Consider the following 24,120-nt stretch of genomic DNA (forward strand, 5'->3'; position numbering starts at 1 on the left):
GTTTGGCTGCAGTTTTGTGGATTGTAGTGGAGCCAAAACTGGGACTTAGGTGCCTAAGTTTGGGCTTTAGGCACCTAAGTATCTTTGTAGATCGCAAATTAAAATTGTCTGTCTAAATGTATTAGAGAGAACGTCATCCAGTAGGGTCGGGGGCATGGTCCATGTGTCTTGAAGTGGGTTTTTGCCTGTTCCTCTGCTCCCCTTTTAGCCAATGTGCACTCACCTGTGCTGGAACTGCTCATAAGGATTCTGCAAAGGCAGCTATGTGGGAGTTTTGTGGTTACTTCAAGGCCAGATTCAATGCAATTGCAAAACTATGCTGCTTTTGTCGTGTGGTATTCCACCAATTTTGTGGGCAAAAGCTCAGAATTCCAGCCTACCTTTGTTTAAAAAACAAACTAGTATCCTATAACAGTAATATGTTTAGAATTACTTCAATATTAGTTTTAGAATGTTTTCCAAATTGGTATACTTATTAATGAAATAAACTAATAATTTTATTAGCTATGACTGATATAACTAATCCAATGTAAAGTCTCAATAGTTTTAACAAGAGATCAATTTGAATTGCTATCAGATTTTCATAGGAAAAGAGAGAACAAAACAGAAGCAATGGTACTGTCCTGAACAGCATAGTAAGTTGCCTTCATATGTGAGAACTACGTTTGGAGAAGAGATCGAATTCTGTCATCGGATGCCAGCACATGACCAGAAGAGAAGAATTGGCACTTAGTCCACTGTTGGACACTATAGAAAATCCTTATATATATTTTACTTCAAGTGAACCTGCCTTTAGAAATACTTCAGTATGTTTCTATAATGAGGCTCTTAGAAGTGTGGTTTCACTCTGGATCTGTAAAAATGGCATTGCAAGATTTCATGTTTGTCTTAAGAATGTATATAATAATATTCTACGATTGTCACTCTGAAGCCTAAAATGTCTGAGTCAGTATGAAGTGATGGAAACAGCTACAAGCATGGTTGAGGGTTCTTTTTGTTCAGAATATCACCAGATTTAATCATCACTGGGATTTGGGGGTTGTTACTGTCCAAGTTTTAATTTGTCAGCTATTTTGACTTTACAAATTACAACTGTGCAGCGTACAGCTACAGTAAAGCATGTTTAATGTATTTATGCCACGCCAAGAGTCCTAGACTATTGTGGTATCACAGGTAAGTCAATAAATCACTACCCTTATTCAACAGTGAATTTGCATGCAACAATTTAATGGTTGTATCAGGGAGATTGCACAGATGGTGGATTACTTGGCTCAGCTGCCACACCCAGCCCTGGTTTAGAAGCTACTAGTTTTATCTAACACTTACTTGGTTTACGATTAAAATCACTTTTTTTCTGTCAGTCCTGCAGCCTTAAATTGGAATATGAAAGTCAAACAGAGTTCCGTCTGGCTCATATAATCCGTAATAAAGATTCTCTATGCTGAACTGTTGTACAGGTCTGAGGGCAATCCAAAGATGCGAGCAAAGTTTAAGTGGGTGTACTTCAGAACAGAGTCTGGACAATGGGCAGTGGGTATTAACGGCCAGGCCAGGCCATAAGCCTCCCCTGACCTAGGCCATGGCCCACTCATGTTCCCACGGGAGCCCTGCCATCCCTCCCCCTTTACCCAGAAACCAGTGGGGGCTCAGCTTCAGCCAGCAACCTGGAGCTCAGGCCTGTTGGCAGCCAACAGTAGTGCTCAAGCTGGCAAGGGTGAGGGTCGGGCCAGTGGCCTGGCCCAGCGATGGCAGGGGGCCAGTCGACATGGCTGGGGCTGGTAGACCAGGGCTCCTCTGGTCGCAAGGGGTGGGTTGGTCTCGGGGCTCTTCTGGTAGCAGGGGGTAGGGCTTGGGGTGGAACAGGCAGGGTTGGAGGGTTAGCCTCCCCGAAGTGAGGGGGAGGGGGGTTTCACCTGTTGCCCATGGTCTGGACCTGCAGTTAAATCTTACTGAAAAATTCTAATACTGCACAGTTTATAACAGAATCTCGCTCACTCCCTAGTAAAAACTTCTGAGTTGTTAGCTATGAATCTGGAAGCAAATATGGAAGCTGTCTAAAATCCTACCTGCCACATGGGGCCACAACAGTGGTACCCCTAACTCACCCAGCAATATCGTTAATCTATCCAGCTACACACTCAGTCCAGCAGACGAGTCTGTCCTATCTCGGGGACTCTCTTTTTGCCCCACCACCCCCACAAACATGATACAGTTCTGCGGTGATCTGGAAGCCTACTTTTGCCGTCTCCGACTCAAAGAATACTTTCAAGATAACACTGAACAGCGCACTGATACACAGATACCCTCCCACCAACAGCACAAGAAGAAGAACTCCACATGGACTCCACCTGAGGGACGAAATGACAGTCTGGACCTATACATAGAATGCTTCTGCCGACATGCACAGGCAGAAATTGTGGAAAAACAACATTGCTTGCCTCATAACCTAAGTCGTGCAGAACGCAATGCCATCCACAGCCTCAGAAACAACCCTGACATTATAATCAAAGAGGCTGATAAAGGAGGTGCTGTTGTCATCATGAACAGATCTGACTACCAAAAGGAGGCTGTCAGACAACTTTCCAATACCAAATTCTACAGGCCACTTTCCTCAGATCCCATTGAGGAATACACTAAGAAACTGCACCATCTACTCAGGACACTCCCTACAATAACACAGGAACAAATCAACATAGCCGACCAGGGCTATTCTATCTACTACCCAAGATCCACAAACCCGGAAATCCTGGATGCCCCATCATCTCGGGCATTGGCACTCTCACTAAAGGACTGTCCGGATATGTGGACTCTCTACTCAGACCCTACGCCACCAGCACTCCCAGCTATCTCTGTGACACCACTGATTTCCTGAGAAAACTACAATGCATTGGTGATCTTCCAGAAAACACCATCCTAGCCACCATGGACCTAGAGGCTCTCTACACAAACATCTCACACACAGATGGAATACAAGCTGTCAGGAACAGTATCCCTGATGATGCCACAGCACAACTGGTTGCTGAGCTCTGCAACTTTATCCTCATGCACAATTATTTCAAATTTGGTGACCATATATACCTCCAGACCAGTGGCACTGCTATGAGCACCCACATGGCCCCACAATATGCCAACATTTTTATGGCTGACCTGGAACAACGCTTCCTCAGCTCTCGTCCACTCACGCCCCTTCTCTACCTACGCTACATTGATGACATCTTCATCATCTGGACCCATGGGAAGGAAACCCTGGAAGAATTCCACCATGATTTCAACAGCTTCCACCCCACCATCAACCTCAGCCTGGACCAATCTACCCGGGAGGTCCACTTCCTAGACACCATGGTGCAAGTAAGTGACGGTCACGTTAACACCACCCTATACCAAAAATCCACTGACCGCTATGCCTACCTTCATGCCTCCAGCTACCATCCCGGACACACCACACGATCCATTGTCTACAGCCAAGCGCTGAGGTACAACCGCATTTGCTCCAGCCCCTCAGACAGAGACCAACACTTACTAGATCTTCACCAAGCATTCTCAAAACTAGGATACCTGCATGAGGAAATAAGGAAACAGAGCCGACGTTTACCAAGAAGCCTACTGCCACGAGACAAGCGCAAGAAAGAAACCAACAGAACTCCACTGGCCATCACATACAGTCCACAGCTAAAACCTCTCCAACGCATCATCAGTGATCTACAACCCATCCTGGACAACGATCCCTTGCTTTCATAGGCCTTGGGAAGCAGGCCAGTCCTAGCCCACAGACAACCCACCAACCTGAAGCATATTCTCACCAGCAATGACACACTGCACCATAGTAACTCTAACTCAGGAACCAACCCATGCAACAAACCTCGATGCCAACTCTGCCCACATATCTACACCAGCGACACCATCACAGGACCTAACCAAATCAGCCACACCATCACCGGTTCATTCACCTGCATGTCCACCAATGTAATATATGCGATTATGTGCCTCTGCTATGTACCTCAGCCAAACTGGACAGTCCCTACGTAAAAGGATAAATGGACACAAATCAGATATTAGGAATGGCAATATACAAAAACCTGTAGGAGAACACTTCAATCTCCCTGGACACACAATAGCAGATTTAAAGGTAGCCATCCTGCAGCAAAAAAACTTCAGGACCAGACTTCAAAGAGAAACTGCTGAGCTTCAGTTCATTTGCAAAGTTGACACCATCAGCTCAGGATTAAACAAAGACTGTGAATGGCTAGCCAACTACAAAAGCAGTTTCTCCTACCTTGGTGTTCACACCTCAACTGCTAGAAGAGGGCCTCATCCTCCCTGATTGAACTAACCTTGTTATCCCTAGCCTGATTCTTGCTTGCATATTTATACCTGCCTCCGGAAATTTCCACTACATGCATCTGACGAAGTGGGTATTCACCCACGAAAGCTCATGCTCCAATACATCTGTTAGTCTATAAGATGCCACAGGACTCTTTGCTGCTTTTACAGATCCAGACTAACATGGCTACCCCTCTGATACTTGAAGCAAATATGCTGTGGAAAGGGCTACTATTTTTGCAGTCACTTTTCTGGAGTATAATGGCACTCTGAATTACAGCAATTGACAAATCTAAGGACTTTTTCCTTAATGGTGTTGAGCTCTCAGAAATCCCTCTGATTTAAATAGGCCACACCTTACCCCATGTGGTTCAGGGAATAAGCCTCTGGGCTTCAGTGGATACTGAAGCTGGGGCTCCTATATGATAAAGCAGAAACCCATGGGCTTGGCATGCTTATTTTCAGTGGCCATGAAAATTTCTTGAGTTATGCTTTGGCTAGCAAAAGCAGAACCAGAAAGAAGTATAGTATTTTGTGAAGCTGGAGTTAACTGATATAACTAAGCTAGTATCAACTGAACTCTTTTCGGTACAGAAGCTTAGTATTATGTAGTAATGTGAGTGCAGGGAATAATGTCCATGTGAGGATTATTATAAATGTAGTATGTTATCAGTCTTGTGTATGTATTCAAAAACAAACTGTACATCCCAAGTTATTGTTTATTTGACATTTGAAAACATTTTTTCATATATGTAAAACTTGCTACTGTAGGTATTTTACTTAATGTTAGATTTTACTTACTTTACAAACATTATACAATTATATCTCCACTTTGGCTCTTAACATTTTTTTTAGCTGCCTGTCTCCTTCCATCTCCTCTGTTAACCCTACACAAACTATTCACTCCTTAATAGCCTTTGGGAGTCTATTTCCCCCATCCCTCATCTCTCTGCATGCTCACTGGCTGCCTTCTCTGCACTTTCATGTCTCCTTTTTATATTTTAATTTAGCTTTTAGAGTATTTTGAACACAAAAAGTGATGTCTGTTGGTAAATGCTAAATATTTTTTCTGTTCTTACTAGTTTTTCTTTTCTTTTTATTTCGCCTTAGTGAGTGTCGCCCTCTTTACAATAGGTTTCTGTAGGGTCATCAAGTAGTAGTGCTTTACACATGGAAGGAAGGGAGAGGAAATTGACTAGAATTCTAGTCAGTATTCTTTTTCTGCAATCCTTCCACATATGCAAAGCTTTATCTACTTGATGCAAGGAAGAAACTTGAAGTTAAAGTACTAGGATTAGTCATCTTCCTTCTGCTGCTAGCTCAAATTAAAATACTAATCAGTTTTAAAAAGTAGCTCAATAAGACCTACAAGTGACCTCAGCCTCCTCAATTACCAAGTTGTATATTAAATAAAAAATTGACATTTTAATATCATTCATTAACAGTGTAAAACGTTTAGGGTTATAATTTCACCGTGTGCATGGGGTTTAGGATCTGTGTACACGCATATGTGCACAGCTTAGAGGGAACAGTGACTCAGACCTAGCCAGGGCTTTTTTTTTTTTTTTAAAAAAGGTTTACTTTATTATTTTGTATTGGAAAAGGGTCCTGTTCTACTAAAATGCTGTACCCAGACACTCTACATTGCAACTTTGTTCATCCTTCAATGATTTTTTCATGTTCTTTTTAGCGACTACTAGCATTGTTTCAAGGAAGGGCTGTCTGAAAAGGACACTATCTCTTTTTAAATGCATTCATGACATCATTGTTGCACTAGCAACTCAATTTCACTTTACAATCATTTTTAGCTCAGCTTCTGCCTCAAAGTTCATCTTGATCTTTAACAATTCTCCTCTGCAGTTTTATAAAACATTTTTCTCCCTCCTTCCCCACTGACCACATTTCAGTCCTTAAGTACAGAATGAAATGCCCTCTTGTATCATTCACTAATACACATAAATCTAATTTGATGTGGTATAACAGAGGCTCTAAATGACTCGCAGTAGTAGCCTCTAATCGCGAAAGCCAAAAAGTGGTGGTGGTAGTGGTGGTGGTGAAAACATTGTGGAAAGGCACTGGACTTTTTCTGCTTGGTCTCAGCAAGCGGTGGGTGTGGTCCATTTGGGGGGAGGGATAGCTCAGTGGTTTGAGCATTGGCCTGCTAAACCCAGGGTTGTGAGTTCAATCCTTGAGGGGGGCTATAGGGAGCTATTTAGGGACCTGGAGCAAAAATTGCAGGACTGGTCCTGCTTTGAGCAGGGGGTTGGACTAGACGACCTCCTGAGGTCCCTTCCAACCCTGATATACTATGAAAGCACAGTGTGCCTGGTGCAGCCATCTACAATCCCAGGGCGTCAGCAGGCAGTTCTTGCTCGGTTGTTCTTGGCCAAAATTCCCCCTTCTCTCGGGGTTAGGTAGTTTGTTCCCCCCGGTGTTCCCCTCCCCGAGGAGCGTGCAGGGGCGTGGTGCGGAGAATGCAGCCGACGGATGGGGCGCCGCCATAGCAAATGTTAAAGGGTCGGGGGAGAAGTTAAGTTTCTCCTCACACGAAATAATCCGGGCTCTGTCTCCTTCCCTTTACCCCCAGCCCCCCGCTTTCCCATCACACCTGCGGGGCTACAGAACGAATTGCCTGGGCAGCAACATGAGATGACGGACCCTCTTCTTTCTGGCCGCTGCCGCAGTACTCAGCCTCCCGCTGCAGGAGGCGCACACCCCCAAAAGAGCAAGCGCTCTTGCCAGAGCGGACCCAGAGCGACGTTCTGGACACCACCTCGATGGTCGCTGCTCTGCGAGGGCCGGGCTGGTGCGCGCGCGACCGCCAGGGGCCGCTCTGGCCGCCGCCTCCGCTGCTCTCGGCTCCCCCGAGCTGCGCTGCCTGGAGCCCGTGTGTCCGCCATATTGGTGCCCGCGCTGCCTGCCTCTGCAGCTGCTGCGCCGTCTCCCTCCATCTCGTCCCGGCTAGGCCGAGCCCGGGAAGCCGGCGGCGCAGGGCGGGAAGCGGCGCGAGGCGGCTGAGCGGAGCAGGGAGGAGACGGCAACGAGCGGGCCCCGGGTCCCGCGGCCCCTGCGCCACCCGCCATGGCGAGAAGGCCCGGCGGACCCTGAGAGACACCAGCCCCCTCCCCGGCCCAGCCCAGCCGCCATCAGCGGAGACGAGCCGCCCGGCCCCCGCCTCTGCCTCAACATGGAGGCCGTGAAAGCCTTTAACAGCGAGGTCAGTAGCCGCTGCCGGGGATGGGCGCGGCGGGAGCGGGCGAGCGGGAGGCGCCCCTGGGCCTGGTTCCCTTCGCTGCGTGCGCGACTCGCCCGGCCGCCACCCCTGTGGGGCTGTGCCTGGGGGAGCGCGGGAGGAATCGTCCCTCCCCGGTTTCGGGTGGGCTAAGGGCTTCCCGCTCGGTGGCGGCGGCGGCGGGGGGGAAATCTCTCTGCCTCGGGGGAGGAAGGACGGGGCTTCTCCCCCTGTCTGACGGCAGGGGCGTGCCACTGCCAGGGAGAGGGCGCAGCGCGGAAATCCCGTCCTTGCCTACGGGTCTTGGGGAGAGGGACGGGGAGGGTCTATGTGCAGGTGGGATGGGGAGAATGGAAGGGAGATTTCTCCTCGGGATTTATTTTCTATAGCTGGGGGGATGGTTGGCGGCGTCTAACAGCACACCACCACACGAAGTTAAGCGGGTTGTACTAAGAGGGAAGGGAATGCACTGGTTTCTCCAGGCCATGCAGGTCTCTCTCCTCCATTGAAGCTCTCATGTTTTCTGTCGCTCTTTCTTTCCGTTGTTACACACACATCCGCACACCTCAACACCTTAGATCAGGGATAGTTAATTATTTTTTGTCCAGGTCCAAATTCAGGGTCAAGGTCTCATCAAGGTCTAGACTCCAGAGAAAATAACAAAAAAAAAAAACCTAACAGTAACGATAATAAGTAAATAAAAAGATTTCGTAGTCCATTCAAAAGCATCTGGTGGTCTGGATTTGGCCCACAGGCTACCTATTGACTACCCCTGCCTTAGACACTTTAATGGGTTTAATTTTTAATCAGGGAATAATCTGAAGATTCAGAGGGTTTTCTTGGTAGCTGAATGTGGTATTTCTACTGCAGTTAAACCAAGAACATATTTCCCCATCTTTGTTTCATAGCTCTTATGTGGGATATCAAGACATCATCTACATTGGAAATGGTAGAAAAGGTCTCTAAATTTGCACCTGCCAGTAAAGATATTGAAGCAGTATCCTAGTTTTTCTTTGAGGCCAGTAACCAAATGTGCTGTTAAAGTGCAGGATCAGAGTCTGGGTCACCTTATTTTGCTCTTGGCCATTGCAGGAGTAGATAGTCAAGTTAAAAAGTTACATTTGTAATGAGGAGGGAAATTTGATTTCCTGTTGTGAGGCCAACAGGAGATTTGATTATTCATATTTGAAAGCTGATATGTGGTAAATGAAAACTAGTAAAGGTAGTTAAACAGCTGTAATTTCCCATACCTGTTTATGTACATGTAAGAAAAAAATGTGTGTATGTAATGGTCTTTTAAATCAGTGGCTCTCAACCTTTCCAGACTATTGTACCTCTTTCAGGCATCTGATCTTTCTTGCCCCCCAAATTTCACCTCACTTAAAAACTATTTACAAAATCAGATATAAAAATAAAGTCTCACCACACACCATTATTGAAAAATTGCTTACTTTCTAATTTTTACGGGATATAATTATAAAATAAATAGATTGGAATATAAATATTGTACTTACATTTCTGTGTATAGTATATAGAGCAGTATAAACAAGTCATTGTCTGTATGAAATTTTAGTTTGTACTGACTTCGTTAGTGCTTTTTATGTAGCCTGTTGTAAAATTAGGCAAATGTTTAGGTGAGCTGATGTACTCTGTGGAAGACCTCTGTGTACCCCCAGAGGTACTCATATCCGTGTTCAAGAACCACTATTTTAAATTGTTCAGTGTAGTGTGGTTTGCAATGAAACCTACATATTAGAGCAGGAATAGTCAATTTTTTTTTGTGAAGGTCCAGACTCCAGAGAAAAATTAATTAATTAATGATAATAAGTAAATAAAAAGATTTTGGGGTCCATTCAAATCACAGAATATCAGGGTTGGAAGGGACCTCAGGAGATCATCTAGTCCAACCCCCTGCTCAAAGCAGGACCAATCCCCATTTTTTGCCCCAGATCAACTAAACAGCACCTTCAAGGATTGAACTCACAACCCTGGGTTTAGCAGGCCAATGCTCAAACCACTGCTCTGGTGGTACAGATTTGGCCAGGATCTGCCTGCTGATTACCCTTGTATTAGAGCCTGGAGGCTGTCGTCTTCTGGTGTATGGAAAGGAATGGGTTTATTTAGTGAAGTAATTTGATACTTTTTAAATACAAGTAACAATTAAATTTGGTTTATAGTAGAGTGGAGTGCCCAGCAGATTATTACTACCAACCAAAATTAGAATATAGATTTTTTGCAAAGTAGTTAGATCAGTGGTTCTCAACCAAGGGTATGTGCACCCCTGGGGGTGTGCAGAGGTCTTCCAGGGGGTACATCAGCTCATCTAGATATTTGCCTAGTTTTGTAACAGGCTACATAAAAAGCACAAGTGAAGTCAGTACAAACTAAAATTTCATACAGACCGTGACTTGTTCATACTCCTCTATATACTGTACACTGAAATGTAAATGCAGTATTTATATTCCAATTGATTTATTTTATAATTATATGGTAAAAATGTTAAAGTAAGCAATTTTTCAATAATAGTGTGCTGTGACGCTTTTGTATTTTTATATCTGGTTTTTAAGCAAGGTGAAACTTGGGGATACGCAAGACAAGTTAGATTCCTGAAAGGGGTACAGTAGTCTGGAAATGTTGAGACAACTGAGTTAGAGAATATGGGAAAAAATAGTTAGAAACAGTCAAATAAAATACATCTGATCTATGAGTATATTACCCATTACATAATTTAACGAACCTTAAGTGGAGGAAATAGTAGTTTGACAATTAGGGTTGGGGAGAAATTTAAATCGGACACTAAAAATTGATTTCCAATATGTATGTGTGTGTTTTGTAGGATGGGGAAAGAGCATTGTTGCCATAAGAACAGCATCATGTAAGAACACATTGATTTGGAATCTCTGCTCAAACACCCTTGGGACATATGAGCAAAAGTTTTCAATTTCATATTGAAAAACACAGAAGCTCTACACAGCCAGCCAAATGAATACTCAAATATGGAGACTTTGCTTCACAAAGCTTCTGTCTATACTCATAAAGATTTAAATTGAGAACTCTTTTAGAAAAGAAAGGCATGGGACTCATGTGGGTTTTAAATTTAAAACCTTTGATGTAAAACGTAATTTTGGGTGGCCAAGAAATGAAGGATCAAGTCACAACATTTTAAATCAATTGCCCCCCTCTCTTGTGAGCAGATACTGGTGTTGGGGGGTTGCTCAGTGTTTTTTTCCTGTTACATTTTAAAGTATGTTTTATAATTGAGTGTTGGGCAACACTGATAAGGGCATTTAAAAATGTATTAACCAAAGCTCTGAACCTTGGAATGAACTATAGATGGGTGCAGAGCACTTTGCATGATTGAGGCCTTGAACATAACCAATGCCAAAATCTCTGGCAATATTTGTGACTTCGGCCCCCCTCCCCTCTGCAGAATTTATCACTGACTTCCTATGCCTAAAGATCATACACTTTATAACTGGTTTTGAAGACACTTTTGGGAGGACTAGTAAGGAATATCTTAAATACTTGAACTTTGAATCTGTAAGCAGTGCTGCATTTCTTTCAACACCTAACTCCTTAATATTTGTGTTAATATACTAGTTAAATTTATTATACTTCACATTTAAAAAGTGCATTTTACTTATGTTTATATTTTAAGGTCACATTTATTTATTTTCCAGTCATTGTGGTATGTATTTCTATTTTGGTCATATTGACTTAAAGTAGAGGCAAATTGGCAGCTGATAGTGTGGGCTAAATTTGTAGAAGGATCTCAGAAATGCTTTCACTTCTGCAGTTTGGATTCAGTTAATAACTTTATATATGTTTATGTAACTTACTGGTTAAATTCAGGTGACAGCTCAGAAATAGCATTTAAACAAATGTAAAGTATTAGGTCCACTGATCTAACACTTTTTAGTTGTGTGGTTGTTTTTTTTTTTCTTCTCTCACAGAGGAGGAAGTTGTATTTGGGTCTCAAATCAAAACCAAAATGAAAAGCGGCTGTGCATAGTTTAACTTGACTTCACATGAATGGAAGGTCAATACATACAGTGGACAAGGTCTTATATCGCATGTATCTGGTTTTTCATTCAGCATTGAAGTGGTTAATAATGACATTTGATTTGATTCAAGAGAAATTTTTCTTTCGGTTTCTTTTGTTGTCCCTTTTGTTTGTTTTTAAGGGTGAAGGCCTTTTTCTGCAAACATTTCCTAGTGGGAGTAATTCCTACTACTGTGAGTAGTTGGATTATCATTAGAGGGGCTACTCATGATAGTAAGTGCACCATCTAGTAGTAAGTGTTCGCAGGCTCTAAAATCCCAAATCTCCATTAGAATACATGTGTAGATTTAAATGAAGAGTACACTTTTGTATCACAATTATTTAAAACAACTTTGCAAAATCCTAGAAGTTTACCGATTTACATAAAAAACATGCTCAGCTACCCTTGATATTATGAAATAGCTAATGAGACTTTTACTTTCCAAAATTAATTTTCATAGCTTATGTCAATGGAAAAATAACATTTTGCAAGGTTTTAGTTTAAAATCAGTTTGCCTCTCTTGCTGAGTTTCATATTTTCAATAATCTGTGTCCTCTATCTCATTTGACATCACTACTGCTTAAAGGATTGTTCTCCTTTGGGTGTCAGTTGTGGCACTGATGTTTCTTCTGGGACACACAAGTCTCAGAGCCAGAACTTTTGGAAGAAAAAAAAGCTTTTAGTTTATTTTTAAATATTGTCATTTATAATTTAAAGTTTAGGGAAGTATTTTGTTAGTCAAGATTTGAGATGTACTCGAGGCAAGCACACATACAAGGTTCCTGCACCAAAAGGGATAATAATCAGAAACTGATTTATAAATTTATTTAAAAATATTATTTCAGTTCAACTTTAAAGGGACTCCATCAACTGAAATCCTAGTCACTCTCCAACTATTAGAGGAAAGTAGTTTCAGGTACTATACTTGATCCTGAGTTCCTCTGCAATTTTTGTGCTTTTACAATAACATACTCCTACTTTTAAAATGTCTTTCTCCTCTATTGTTCAGTAAAAAAATCTATAGGAATGTGGGGGAACAGATGGGGAACTGACTAAGCAAGCATGTGGTTAATTTTTCCCAAGTTAAGAGTCCTAGTAAGTCAGTAGGACTAACATTAAAAAACTTCTGCATGTGTGTCTATATTTGCAGGATTGGGGTCTAACTTACATAGAAAAATGAAAATGGATATTCATAAATTGCTGTTAAATGTGAATATAAATAAACTGGAACAGTTTAATTTTTTCTCTGTTTTTTTGATAATACCTTAAGTATTACTTGTAAAAAAAATTTCAGACAGAAGTATGATTTTTTTAAGTTGTGTTCCATTAAATATCAATTAACTTTAAAGCCTATGTCCGCAAAACCCTAAAGAGGGTTCTGCCCCACTCTGCTTTGTTCTACAACCAAGCCTTGAATCTTTGTACTTAACATTTGTAAACATCTCTAACTTAGTATGCACACACAGAAACATGGCTATGGCTTTATCTCTTTCTATTCCCCTTTCTAAAATCGCCTGGTGCGGTTTTGTTGATTTGTTTTTCTTTATATTAAAAATAATCCCCAAAGCTTGTCTGTTTCAGGTGGGGAAATCATTAAAAGTTGCTTACCCTTTCTCAGCACTTTTTTTTTAAAGGGTAAGTAATTTGAATTTACAAGCCCTCACGCTGCTCCTTTAGGATGGCTGTAGTATTGAAATTGTGTAAAAGAGTAGCTATAGCAAAACCGAAAACTATTGGTGTTGAATGTTTGATGCTTTGGAAAATTAATTCTAAAAACGTCTTGTCCTTCATGATAATTGGCCTTCCACTTGTTGCACTGGCAATTTGTGGAATGGTTAACTTCTAATCGTAAAGTGTGGTTGATTGTAACACTTGGTCTACTATCGTACTGTACTGATTATTGGAGGAGCTAATGTGAAAAGTACACTGTTAACTTAAAAACTACACTCGTTTGAATTGTTTTAAGTACTGGTACTACAAGTACACATAAGATTACGAAAACTGAAAAATATTAGATGTTTTTTCAGAACTGTTTTTTTCATTTGTCAATGCTTTATGTAGATAGTATCACTGTTTTCCCTGTTGTTTTGTGTTGTTTTTTTCCCCATACAGCTAAAGGGGAGAAAAATGTACAACAGGAAACCATAAATATTGTCAAAGACTCAATGGTAGGAATGAGACCTGAAGATAGTTCTGATTCATTTATCTTAAACGATTTCAGGCTAATGGTGCATTTAAAGCAAAGTATAATGAGATTAAGGAATCATAACATATAGTTTGGTTGCATCATGGCGTGGACTCTGTTCTGTCTTTTTGATTATCTTTACCTAAAAATATATTTTCAATAACAATTGATCCTACAGTCCCAAGTTTAGAAGTGTGTTTGACCCACACATGCTTTGGATAATTTAGATTCTGTGAATCTAAGTCCTTTTATATGTACCTCCCGGTCTCTTATAGAGCTTTTGGAAAAGAATCATGATTATGATCATGTAAAAGACCTCAATTTTGAGGGTCCAGTACTTATTAACAATAAAAATGATAGTCCTTATGTAGTTCATCATCTTAAGATAAAGTCTTGACCAGCCTTTGGTTTGGCCAAAGGGAGCACTAAGTAAGAATCTGGGGGATGGTGAAGGAAATGCAGTTATCACACCATAATGATTATTTTTCAAATTCATCAACAAAATTCACACAGTAAATTAATTGTTAATTACTTGCTAGTTAATCAGTTGCCTGTATATAGCATTTTTGGTTCAGTAACTGTTGATAAATCTCTGGGTATGTTTTTTTAAACATGTATTTTATTAGCTTTTTTGGTTTTTAGTGATGCAATGCTTTCTCCATGCTTTAGTTGGAGATGTTAAGAACCCCTGCTTTTGCCATAAATTTTCTCACATGATGCAGTCTTTCTTCTGTCATCACCTCCACTGCCCCCTTGACTAGTCACGTGTTTTCTGCAGTGCTATTGCAATTAAAAAAAAAAAAAATCAGACCCTCTCTTCCCCCCGCCAGAATTTTAGAAAGATAAAAATCACGTCCTAGCTTGACCTGTGGAAGTAAGCAGCCGTCATATTATTTTTGGATGGTCTTTTAGCTATAGTACACTAGAAAACTGAATGAATGCACATAAAACTATGGAAACTTAAATCATGAATTGAACTTCTCTGTACATTTAATGCTGAAGTCTAGAAAGCATTGAAGTAGCTTATTTACAAATGGAAGCCAAGTGATGGTGAAGAAACTTAAAAGTTAGAGCTTGAAAAATGCACTAAGTAGGGAATGATACAGCGTATCGTGGAAGGGGAGCCAGTGGTGCCCATGTGCAGAGATAAACCCAGAGCCTTTTGAGAACTAGTTTTATGTGTGGGAAGGGAACAGATTTACTTCCCACCAAGACATTATCCTTAGACCCTCCTGGAGAGTTTCATCTTTTGACTTGCAGTATCAGGCACATCTGGAGAATGCTTCCTTGGCTGCTGAGAAAGCAAGGAGTTGCACATTTCTCCCCTCAGTCTGCCTACTGTGAAAAGATGAATTTACCACTCTTCTACATCCTCTGCTTTCTCGAAAGAGGAACTCCACTTTTTTCTCCGAACTTTAGTGTGTTTTGAGCTCTTTTTTATCTTTTCTTCCTTGCCTCCCTCCTTTTGCTTTCCTCTGATGCAGCTGCTCAGTTTTTTGTAGCAAAATGAGATTAAAGTTTTTGATCATTTTAGCTACTGCTCCATAATCAGTAGGAAGAGTGAAACCAATTAAATTCTTGTATATTTCATTGTTGAAAGATTGTGTGTCTGTTGTCTAGAGTTTCATCAGTCTCAGTCCTCTGCTGGTTGTAGTGGGTGTGGAAAAGGAACATCTTTTATCTCTCTCACCCCATTGCAGAGTGCCCCTTCAGTAGGCCAGACAGTCTGTCTCTCTGCTGTCCATAACTTTCATCTGAGGTGAACTGAAATGTAAAGAATCTGATCAGTTTCACTCTTGCTGCTCAGAATACCAAGGGTAGCAGTAGCTACGCAGATCAGATTCTTGGAAATGTCATTCTGCTGCCTCCACAGCAGCAGCAGAGGTGCATTAGCACTTAACCACTTTTCAGATAAACTTCCCAGGTTGTCACAGGGGGATGGGAGAGGAAAGCTATTTTTTCTTTAAGGTATAGTAAATGTTCAATTCTTCCACTCTCAGTCCTGGTCTAGGTCTGCCATCTCTTGGTACTACCCATGATTACCTCAGGAGGTCTGATTTGTGTTCAGGATCTGCTGTTTTTCTCTCTGAGAACAATGACAGTGGTATCACATCCAGTAATCAAAAAGCCCATATAAAGCAAAGTATTATGTATTTAGAACAAATGCATTTCAGAGAAAACAGATCCAAAAACACAGTGCATGTGTCACAGTCCTGAAGTTTGATAGTAATTGTAGGTGCGTTCTCCTTTTGCTCTGTGTATTTCTTCCCCATTTCTTTCCCTTACTCCTGAATTGCTTCTGTGCTGTTTTCTTCTGCGTGCAATGCTTTCCTAGTAGCACATGCAGGACGGCAGAGTTAATCTGATATAATTCTACAGTTTTATTTAACAGCTTCTGCTGCACCAGACAAAGTGTCCTGTGCATGAACCGGTATGGGCCTCAGCTGCTGCTGAATTAGTTCTGATGTTCAGGAGAAGATATGTACTGGGTTCTTGCTAGTGCGGCTGATCAAGGAAGAAAAAGTTCTAATAGAAGAACTTATAAAATGTGGAGTAGGTGAAAGGAGGAAAGAATTGCAGTATTCCCATGATACTATATCAGAATTAACGCCCTGTAAAATGTTGCCCGTTACCTATCCACCTCATTGTGTTTGGTTTTCATACTCTTTTTGTTTATTTTTAAATCTTTATGGACATAAATATCAACAAAATATTAGATATATTTGTTTTTTCCTAATTGGATATTTAATACGTTCCTAATTTTAATAAAACTTGAGATAGTTACCATATCAAGGTCTTAAGAAATCTGAACTTCACTTTTTTTTTCTAAGTATTGTATTTGTGATGTCATTCACTATAACAGAAACCAAGAAGTGTAAAATTCAGATTTCTGAGCCCCCAGGGAGGAGATGTTAAAAATGCATTATTAATTAGTTTTTAAAATAGCATCAATATATTATACCATTTCCTGTCTTGGAAACTAACAGCCATTTTTAACTAGAAGTTCAAAATGTGTAAATCTCTAACTTTGGCTTTTTTTGTGGCCTTTTAAAAAAAAATCCGTTTGCCATTTACTGGGTCATTCCATAAAGAGTATGTTTGTGATGCTAAATCAGAAGGAAGCAGTTCTGATGTTTGCTATTGTCAAGTAATTAAAAATAAGATATTTAACTGGCTTGGGCATTGTATGTACAGGATATTTCAGTCATTCATGACCATACAGTGGTGTAGCTGCACCAGTGAAAACTCTTACTGTAGACTGACAACACCACTGTAAATATTGCTTAAAATTAGTCTTTTAAATTGTTGATTTAAATCAGGATCCTCCATTTGTAATGAAATGAGGATGTCAAACTGCATCTAGTAGGGATAAACATTTTAAAATCAGCAGGCATGGGTAACTTGAACCCAGGAGCCCTAAAAGTGTTGGGTGGGGAGATATCTGGCCTGCTGATAATTTTTAATGAATCTTGGAATACAAAGTAAATTCCAGAAGATTAGAAGAGTGCTTAATATGCCAGTATTCAAAAAGGGCACATGGGATGACCCAAGCATTTATAGGGCAATTAGCTAGACATCAGTCCCATGCAAAATAATGGAAATGACGATATAGGATTCAATCTATAAAGAATGAAAAGATGAGAGTACAATTAATGACAGCTAACATGATTTTTGGAAAGTAGATTTTGTCAAATAAACCTGACTTCATTTTTTGATGAGATTATCAGTTAGATGTAATATACTTAGACTATTGTAAAGAGTTTGGCTTAGTACCACATAACTTTATGATTAAAAATGAACACTATATAATATCAAAGCACAAGTTCAAAGGATTGAGAACTAGCTAACAGAGATCTCAAAGAGAGTTATCAATGGGGGGATCATCAATGAATGGGGATGTTTCTAGTAAGAGTTCACAGGGATTAATAACAGGCCAGATGCTACTCAACATTTTTATCAATGGTATTTTTTATTTTAATAAAAAAACTATGGATAATAAATTCTGTGGATGAATCAAAGATAGTGATACAAAATAATGAGGAAAAGGCAGTTGGAGTGATTTGGATCGCTTGATAAGCTTGGCTCATTCAAACAATGTTTTTTAACACCGACTAATACCAGGACAACATCTAGGACAGAACTGTCAAACTATTAAAAAAATTGCAATTGTGAGATTAAAAATATTGCGATTAATCACAGTTTTAATTGCATTGTTAAACAATGATAAAATACCAGTTTAAATTTATTATAAGTATTTTGGATGTTTTTCAACATTTTCAAATATACTGATTTCAGTTACAGCACAGAATACAAAGTGGTATGTTGCTCACTATATTATGTTTAATTACAAATATTTGCACTGTAAAAAGGGTAAAAGAAATAGTATTTGTCAGTTCACCACATACACTTACCGTAATGGAATCTCTTTATTGTGAAAGTGCAACTTTGAAATGAAGAATTTTTTTTACATAATTGCACTCAAAAACTAAACAATATGAAACTTTAGAGCGTACAAGTCGAAGCATGAAGGAATATACAAATGCTTAGCATATTTGGAACATAAATAGCTTGCAACGCTGGCTACAACAGTACCCTGCAAGCGCCTGTTCTCACTATCAGGTGACGTAAATAAGATGCAGGCAGCATTATCTCCCATAAATGTAAACAAACTAGTTTGCTTTAATGATTGGTTGAACAAAAAGTAGGACTAAGTGGATCTGTAGGTTCTAGAGTTTACTCCTGGGGGAATTCTGCGCCAAAAAATTTAAAATTCTGCGCACAATATTTTCAGATTCTGCATATTTTGTCAATATAATCACACCAGTTTCAATTATTTTTGGTCATTTATTTCAAAATACCTGTCGGCAAGTATGTCTGTAACAATACAGGCAACAAAAAAGATTCAGGAAATATTTTTTGACAGATTCCTTATTAGGCATATTAATACAGAACTCTGAGTAATAATACATTTAAACTATAATACAAAACTGTATTTCCCGCATACCTCAGAAGCAGTGCAAAGGTTTGGGGGAGTCAGGGGTAATGGAGGAGCTGTGGGAGAGAGAAATAATTGCTGGGAAGGAGCCTGGGTGTGAACTTGGAGGGTTGTAGGATTGGGTAGGAAAGGTATGGAAAAGGTTCTTTGGGGGTGGGAAGGGATTATTAGGGAGCTTTCCCCATGCAGGCTGTGGCTGACCCCTAGCCGCTCACATTCAGTCAGGCACATCTGCCCCTGTCTCCATGTGTTCCTGCACCCTCATGTGTCCTTGCACCTCCTGTCCACATGTGTCCCTCACCCACTCCTCCATCCCCATGTGGCCCTGCACCCCTCCCTCTGTCCCCATGTGTGTCTCTGCCCCCACTCAGCCACCCCCTATCCCTATGTAGCCCTGCACCTCCTCCCCTGTCCCAGTGTGACCCTGCACCTCCACTCCTATTCAGATCCTGCCCCAGTTTGTCCTTCCCCACTAGCCCTTATGAAACCTCTGTCTGACTCCCCCCCCCCAGCAGCCCCTTGCTATCTGTCTCTTCCCTAGTTGGCCAGGAGCTGCTGTTCTGTTCTATCGCCACAGCGCCTTCTGGTGGGCAAAAGGCGGAACTGCAGCAACTTTCTGGCAGAAGCTTTTTTCCTGTGCAAAAAATTTAAGATATGCACTCCTCATTAATTATGCAGGCACACAGTGGCACAGAATTCCCCTGGGAGTAAGAGTTTTACATTGTTTTGTTTCTGAGTGCAGTTATGAAAAAAATAATTCTACATTTGTAAGATGAACTTTTAAAATAGAGATTGCACTATAGTTCTTGTATGAGGTGAATTGAAAAATAGCATTTATTTTGTTTCTTTTTTTCCAGTGCAAATATTTGTAATAAAAAATAATATAAAGTGAGCGCCATACACTTTGTATTCTGTGTTTGTAATTGAAATCAACATACCTGAAAACGCAAAAATAATCTAAAAATATTTATAATAAATTTAAATTGGTATTCTGTTGTTTGTTTCACAGTGCAATTAAAACTGCGATTAGTCATGACTATTTTTTAACCAAGTTAATTTGTTTTGCATTAATTGCTTGCGTTAACTGTGATTAATTGACAGCCCTAATCTAGGAACAAAGACTGTAGACTGTCCCTACAGAATGGGGGACCGTATCCTAGAAAACAGTAACTCTGAAAAGGATTTAGGAGTCATACTGAGAAAGCAACTCATTTTGAGCATGATCTGAACATGAGTTTCCAGTGCAATGCTGTAGCAAAAAAGGTTTAGTGTGAGCCTTGGATGTATAAACAGCGGAGTAGGGAGATTATTTTCTCGCTATATATGGCATTGGTGAGACTGATGATCGAATACTGTACATAGTTCTCATGTCCACATTTTGAAATTTATGTTGAAAAATTGGAGAGGATGCAGAAATGAGCCACGAGAACTGTTTGAGGGCTGGGATAAATGCCTTACAGCGAGAGAGTTGAGCTTAATCTATTTAGTTTATCAAAAAAGGAGATTGAGTGGTGACTTGATTACAGTGTGGGGAGAAAATACTGGTTACTAATGTGGTCTGAAATCTAACAGAGAAAGGTATAACAAAAGCCAATGGCTGCAAATTGAAGCCAAGCAAATTCTAATTAGAAATCAGGCATTCATTTTCAACAGTGAGTTTGATTAACCATTGAACCAAACTACCAAGGAAATAGTGTGTTCTCCTGTGCCTTTTTGGAAGATATTCTTTAGCCAAACACAAGTTATTGAGCTCAATACAGAAGTAACTGGGTAAAAATCCGTGGCCTGTGAGATATAGGAGGTCAGATTAGATGATCTAATGGTCCTTTCTGGCCTTAAAAATCTATGAATGATTAAAATTGATCATTTAAATTGCCTTGATTTTGATCAGATCACCCTGAACTGTCCTGGTGCAGTTAATATGAACATGCAATCACTGCATTGCACATTCAAATAAAAAATCCACACTCTTTGAAGCTGTGTGAACCAGACTTCATGCTACTTCTTTAAAAAATATGGCATTAGAAATGCCTGGTCAAAAAGATCCAGCAGGGAAGCTGCCAAACCACCTTGATCTCGTCTCATGCTGCCTGAAAGGTTGGAGAGTGGCTTACAAGCACTACATCAAAGGTTCCCAAACTTTTCTTATTGGGTACCCCTTTGCAGATCTTCAGCTACCTACGTACCCCTACCCTTCTCATCACTGATACGTTGTCTTGTTCTTAACACTACCTGTTTTTAGCCATCAGTCCACATTTCACTGTTTATGTACAGACAAAGTTATAGTGAGACATATACAACTGAAAAAACCCCTTGACTAAGTTCTGAGCTCAGTTAGATTGGACAGTTACTGGGCAACTGAACCCGTGCTATATGGTGATTGGAGGTGAGGGCTCTGTATGTCAATGTCTCTGTGTATCTGTGGTCTTACTGGTACATCTTTAAGTAAATTAGCTTCTGTATTTTATATGACAAATTCCCACAGAGTTCTAAAGCTTTGTCTGAGTAGCCTATTATGAAAATGCAATAAATAAAATAATTAATAAGCAAATCCACCGTTACACAATTTCTACCACATATCCCTGAGAGATATCTCGCATACCACTGTTTGGGAACCTCTGCTCTATATCTTATCTGTCCTATTCCACATCCCACACACACTCAGTTAAAATGTGGATTCTGATCTTACATTTAAAAAGAAAAGTATGAAATAAGATAAAAGCAGGGATGGGCTGAAATGCAGGGAGTATATATAATGAGACATGTTTCTCAGTTTTTCAGTGCATGTACTTTCAGATGGAATTAAACGCACAGCTAAAAAGAAAAACATCTACTTAATATTCAGTATATAGTGTTTGATATGGATTTTATATCAAATTATGAACATAATTTGCCATGTTTACGAAAGTATTTTTTCATTGAGGGTTACATATCTGCTGTGTTTGAAGGCAGCTGCTGGGAGGATAGACGGTGTTGGGGTGTAGTCCCTGGATGCTGTTCTCATGCCCTTTTTTTTGTTTTGTGTGGTTTTTTTGTTGGTATCAGGCATTTACTAGCAGGCCTGTGGTACACTTGAAACTTCCCTTCCTTTGCCTCTCTATGGCTGATGGAAGAGTGTACCCCTTTCTCTCCATTCCAAACCCAGTACAGAAGAAACATGAGGGGAAGGGTCATCTGCTACATTACTCCCTTTCAGCCTCCTAACATGCAGATTTTTGTGGATCTGTACTTTAACATTTGAATGGTGCATACAGCAATGAGGTCCTGGTCCATGACTGGATTCCTTGGGGCCTTCCCCACTGCAAATAAATAATTCCACCAGCCTTTGTGCGGATGGGGAAATAGTTCTCATCTGCAAATGGCTCCAGTTTCTGGGTGTTGCTTATTATGTTCTCAAACAGCAGCAACAGAATGAAATTGACATGACTTAAAATTTCACTGCCCTGCGCACACAGATCCGAATAAAAACAGATAATTGGTGTCTTGTTAACTTCACTCTGCTGCTGATAGTAACAGAGGCACTGGTGCTGTCTGAAGATTTGAGGATACATCACTTCATTGTTTCATATTTGGAAGGTTATCTTTGCACCCATAATGACTTGGCACTTCGATTTTTTTTTTAAAATGAAAGCTTTAATTCTTCAGGCATTAATGGTCTAATCCCCACCAATCACTGGGGAGTAGATGAGTGGACTTTTCAAGACATATGTTTGGCAACTTATTCTTCTCTAGGGGGAAAAAAGAATCTCTGCACATATATGCAGTGTTACACTTAGTAGAAGTTTGCTAGAAAAATATTAAAAAGCACTGACTGACCATGAGGTTTCTTGGCTCCATTCATATTTCTTACCAGCTATATGTGTGTTGAAACACCAGAGAAGAAGTGATTTTCATCTGTTCATATAAATGGGTGTGATTTTTCCAGGAGTGTTGAAATATGCAAGAAATTAATCCTTTTAGCGGCCTAGTGCCATACAACATATGCCTAACAAGTGCTAATTTGGGCTTCTGCACATAAACTTTTTAAATATGATATGTAATTTAAAATAAGTTGTAGGAATTGCCATAGTGGATCAATGGTCAACACCAGATAACTTCAGAGGAATATGTAAGAACCGTGAAGTAGGCAGATGTGGGATAATCTATGCCAGACGTGAGGTTTCATGCTTAAGCCCTGAAGCATATGCCTTCCAAAAATTTTATTCCTGTTAACTGTAACTTTGGGTATTCTTGTTTTCCATATAAATGTCTAATCCCATTTTGAATATTTCTAAATTCTTGGTATTAATGACTTCCTGTGGAGGTGAGTTCTTTAGTCTAATTACACATTGTGTGAATTCTTTGAATTAGTTTGAATTTGAAACTGTTATTTCTCCTCTTCAAGGCTACCACTCAAACTCTGTCCATTGTCATACGTCCCAACAAATGCATAAAAGAGTGTAAGGGCTGGGGCATGAGTATCCTGACCTATGGTTTAGTGTCAGGTGGGGGCTAAGGTTCCAGGAGCCAATTACCAGGAATCCAGCTGGGTTGGTGATATATGGTGAGGGGGTTCCCATTATTCTACTCCTCCTTCATGTTCCATTTTTAGTCCTACACAGTGAACGTGCTCATTGCTTTCCTGTGCTGCGTTCTCAAGAAGCACCTAAACTAAAATTGATCCGATTCTTGTCAGTTTTGTGGAAGCCACAAAAATTGAAAAGTTTTTCAGCATAACATCTCAAAAGCTTGAGTCAAAATGGAAAGGCCAATATTTTCACAAGTAGCGTTTATTTAGTATTCTTTGTTTTGACATGGAAAAGCTATGGTTTTAATGACACATAAATATCATTATATAGAAAAATAAGATTGTTAACTTATTTGCCTATTAAGTAAAACACAACATAGAATAGGTAACAATTTATCTGTTGTCAGTAAAGTCAAAGGCAGCTGACCAGAGTTATGGGCAGGGTGGATTTGATTTAAATTTAAATTGATTTAAATCACTAGTCAGGAAGACTCGATTTAGTCATGGATTTCTACATAAAACTGCATTCTTATTGGTTATTATAACCTTAATACATATTCTTCACAACTCAGAGATAGCGGTACGTTTCATTTTTAGAAGGTACACACTATACATTTTTGAAGTGATTTATTTTTGAAAAGTTTTCAGATTAGTTTTACAGCTATATCAGAAAATGAATGATTGGTTATTTAATTTACCGGAGGTAATTGACGCGGATATTTATGAAGTCATTGGGAAGTGAACTATCTCCAATTCAACAGGTTAATCATTAATATTTGGAGGATTTTCTTGCCATCCTGTATTAGGAGGAGAACATCACCAGACAGACATTTAAAT

The 24,120-nt window shown here is 40.1% G+C and overlaps 1 protein-coding gene across 6 annotated transcripts in view; it reads left to right on the forward strand.

Moving 5' to 3' along the window:
• Positions 1-7,171: 7,171 nt before the first annotated feature.
• Positions 7,172-24,120, forward strand: part of SCAF8 (SR-related CTD associated factor 8) — a 137,686-nt gene continuing 120,737 nt past the window's right edge. For all 6 annotated transcript variants that reach the window (XR_013345662.1, XM_077813230.1, XM_077813229.1 and 3 more), the window contains exon 1: positions 7,172-7,537. Coding sequence is in view for 5 of the 6 variants with exons in the window: in XM_077813230.1 (XP_077669356.1) it covers positions 7,508-7,537 (30 nt within the window). In the remaining variant the exon portion in view is untranslated. The remainder of the gene's footprint in view (positions 7,538-24,120) is intronic.

The sequence above is a fragment of the Eretmochelys imbricata genome, chromosome 3, assembly GCF_965152235.1.
Source record: "Eretmochelys imbricata isolate rEreImb1 chromosome 3, rEreImb1.hap1, whole genome shotgun sequence".
Taxonomy (NCBI): domain Eukaryota; kingdom Metazoa; phylum Chordata; order Testudines; family Cheloniidae; genus Eretmochelys; species Eretmochelys imbricata.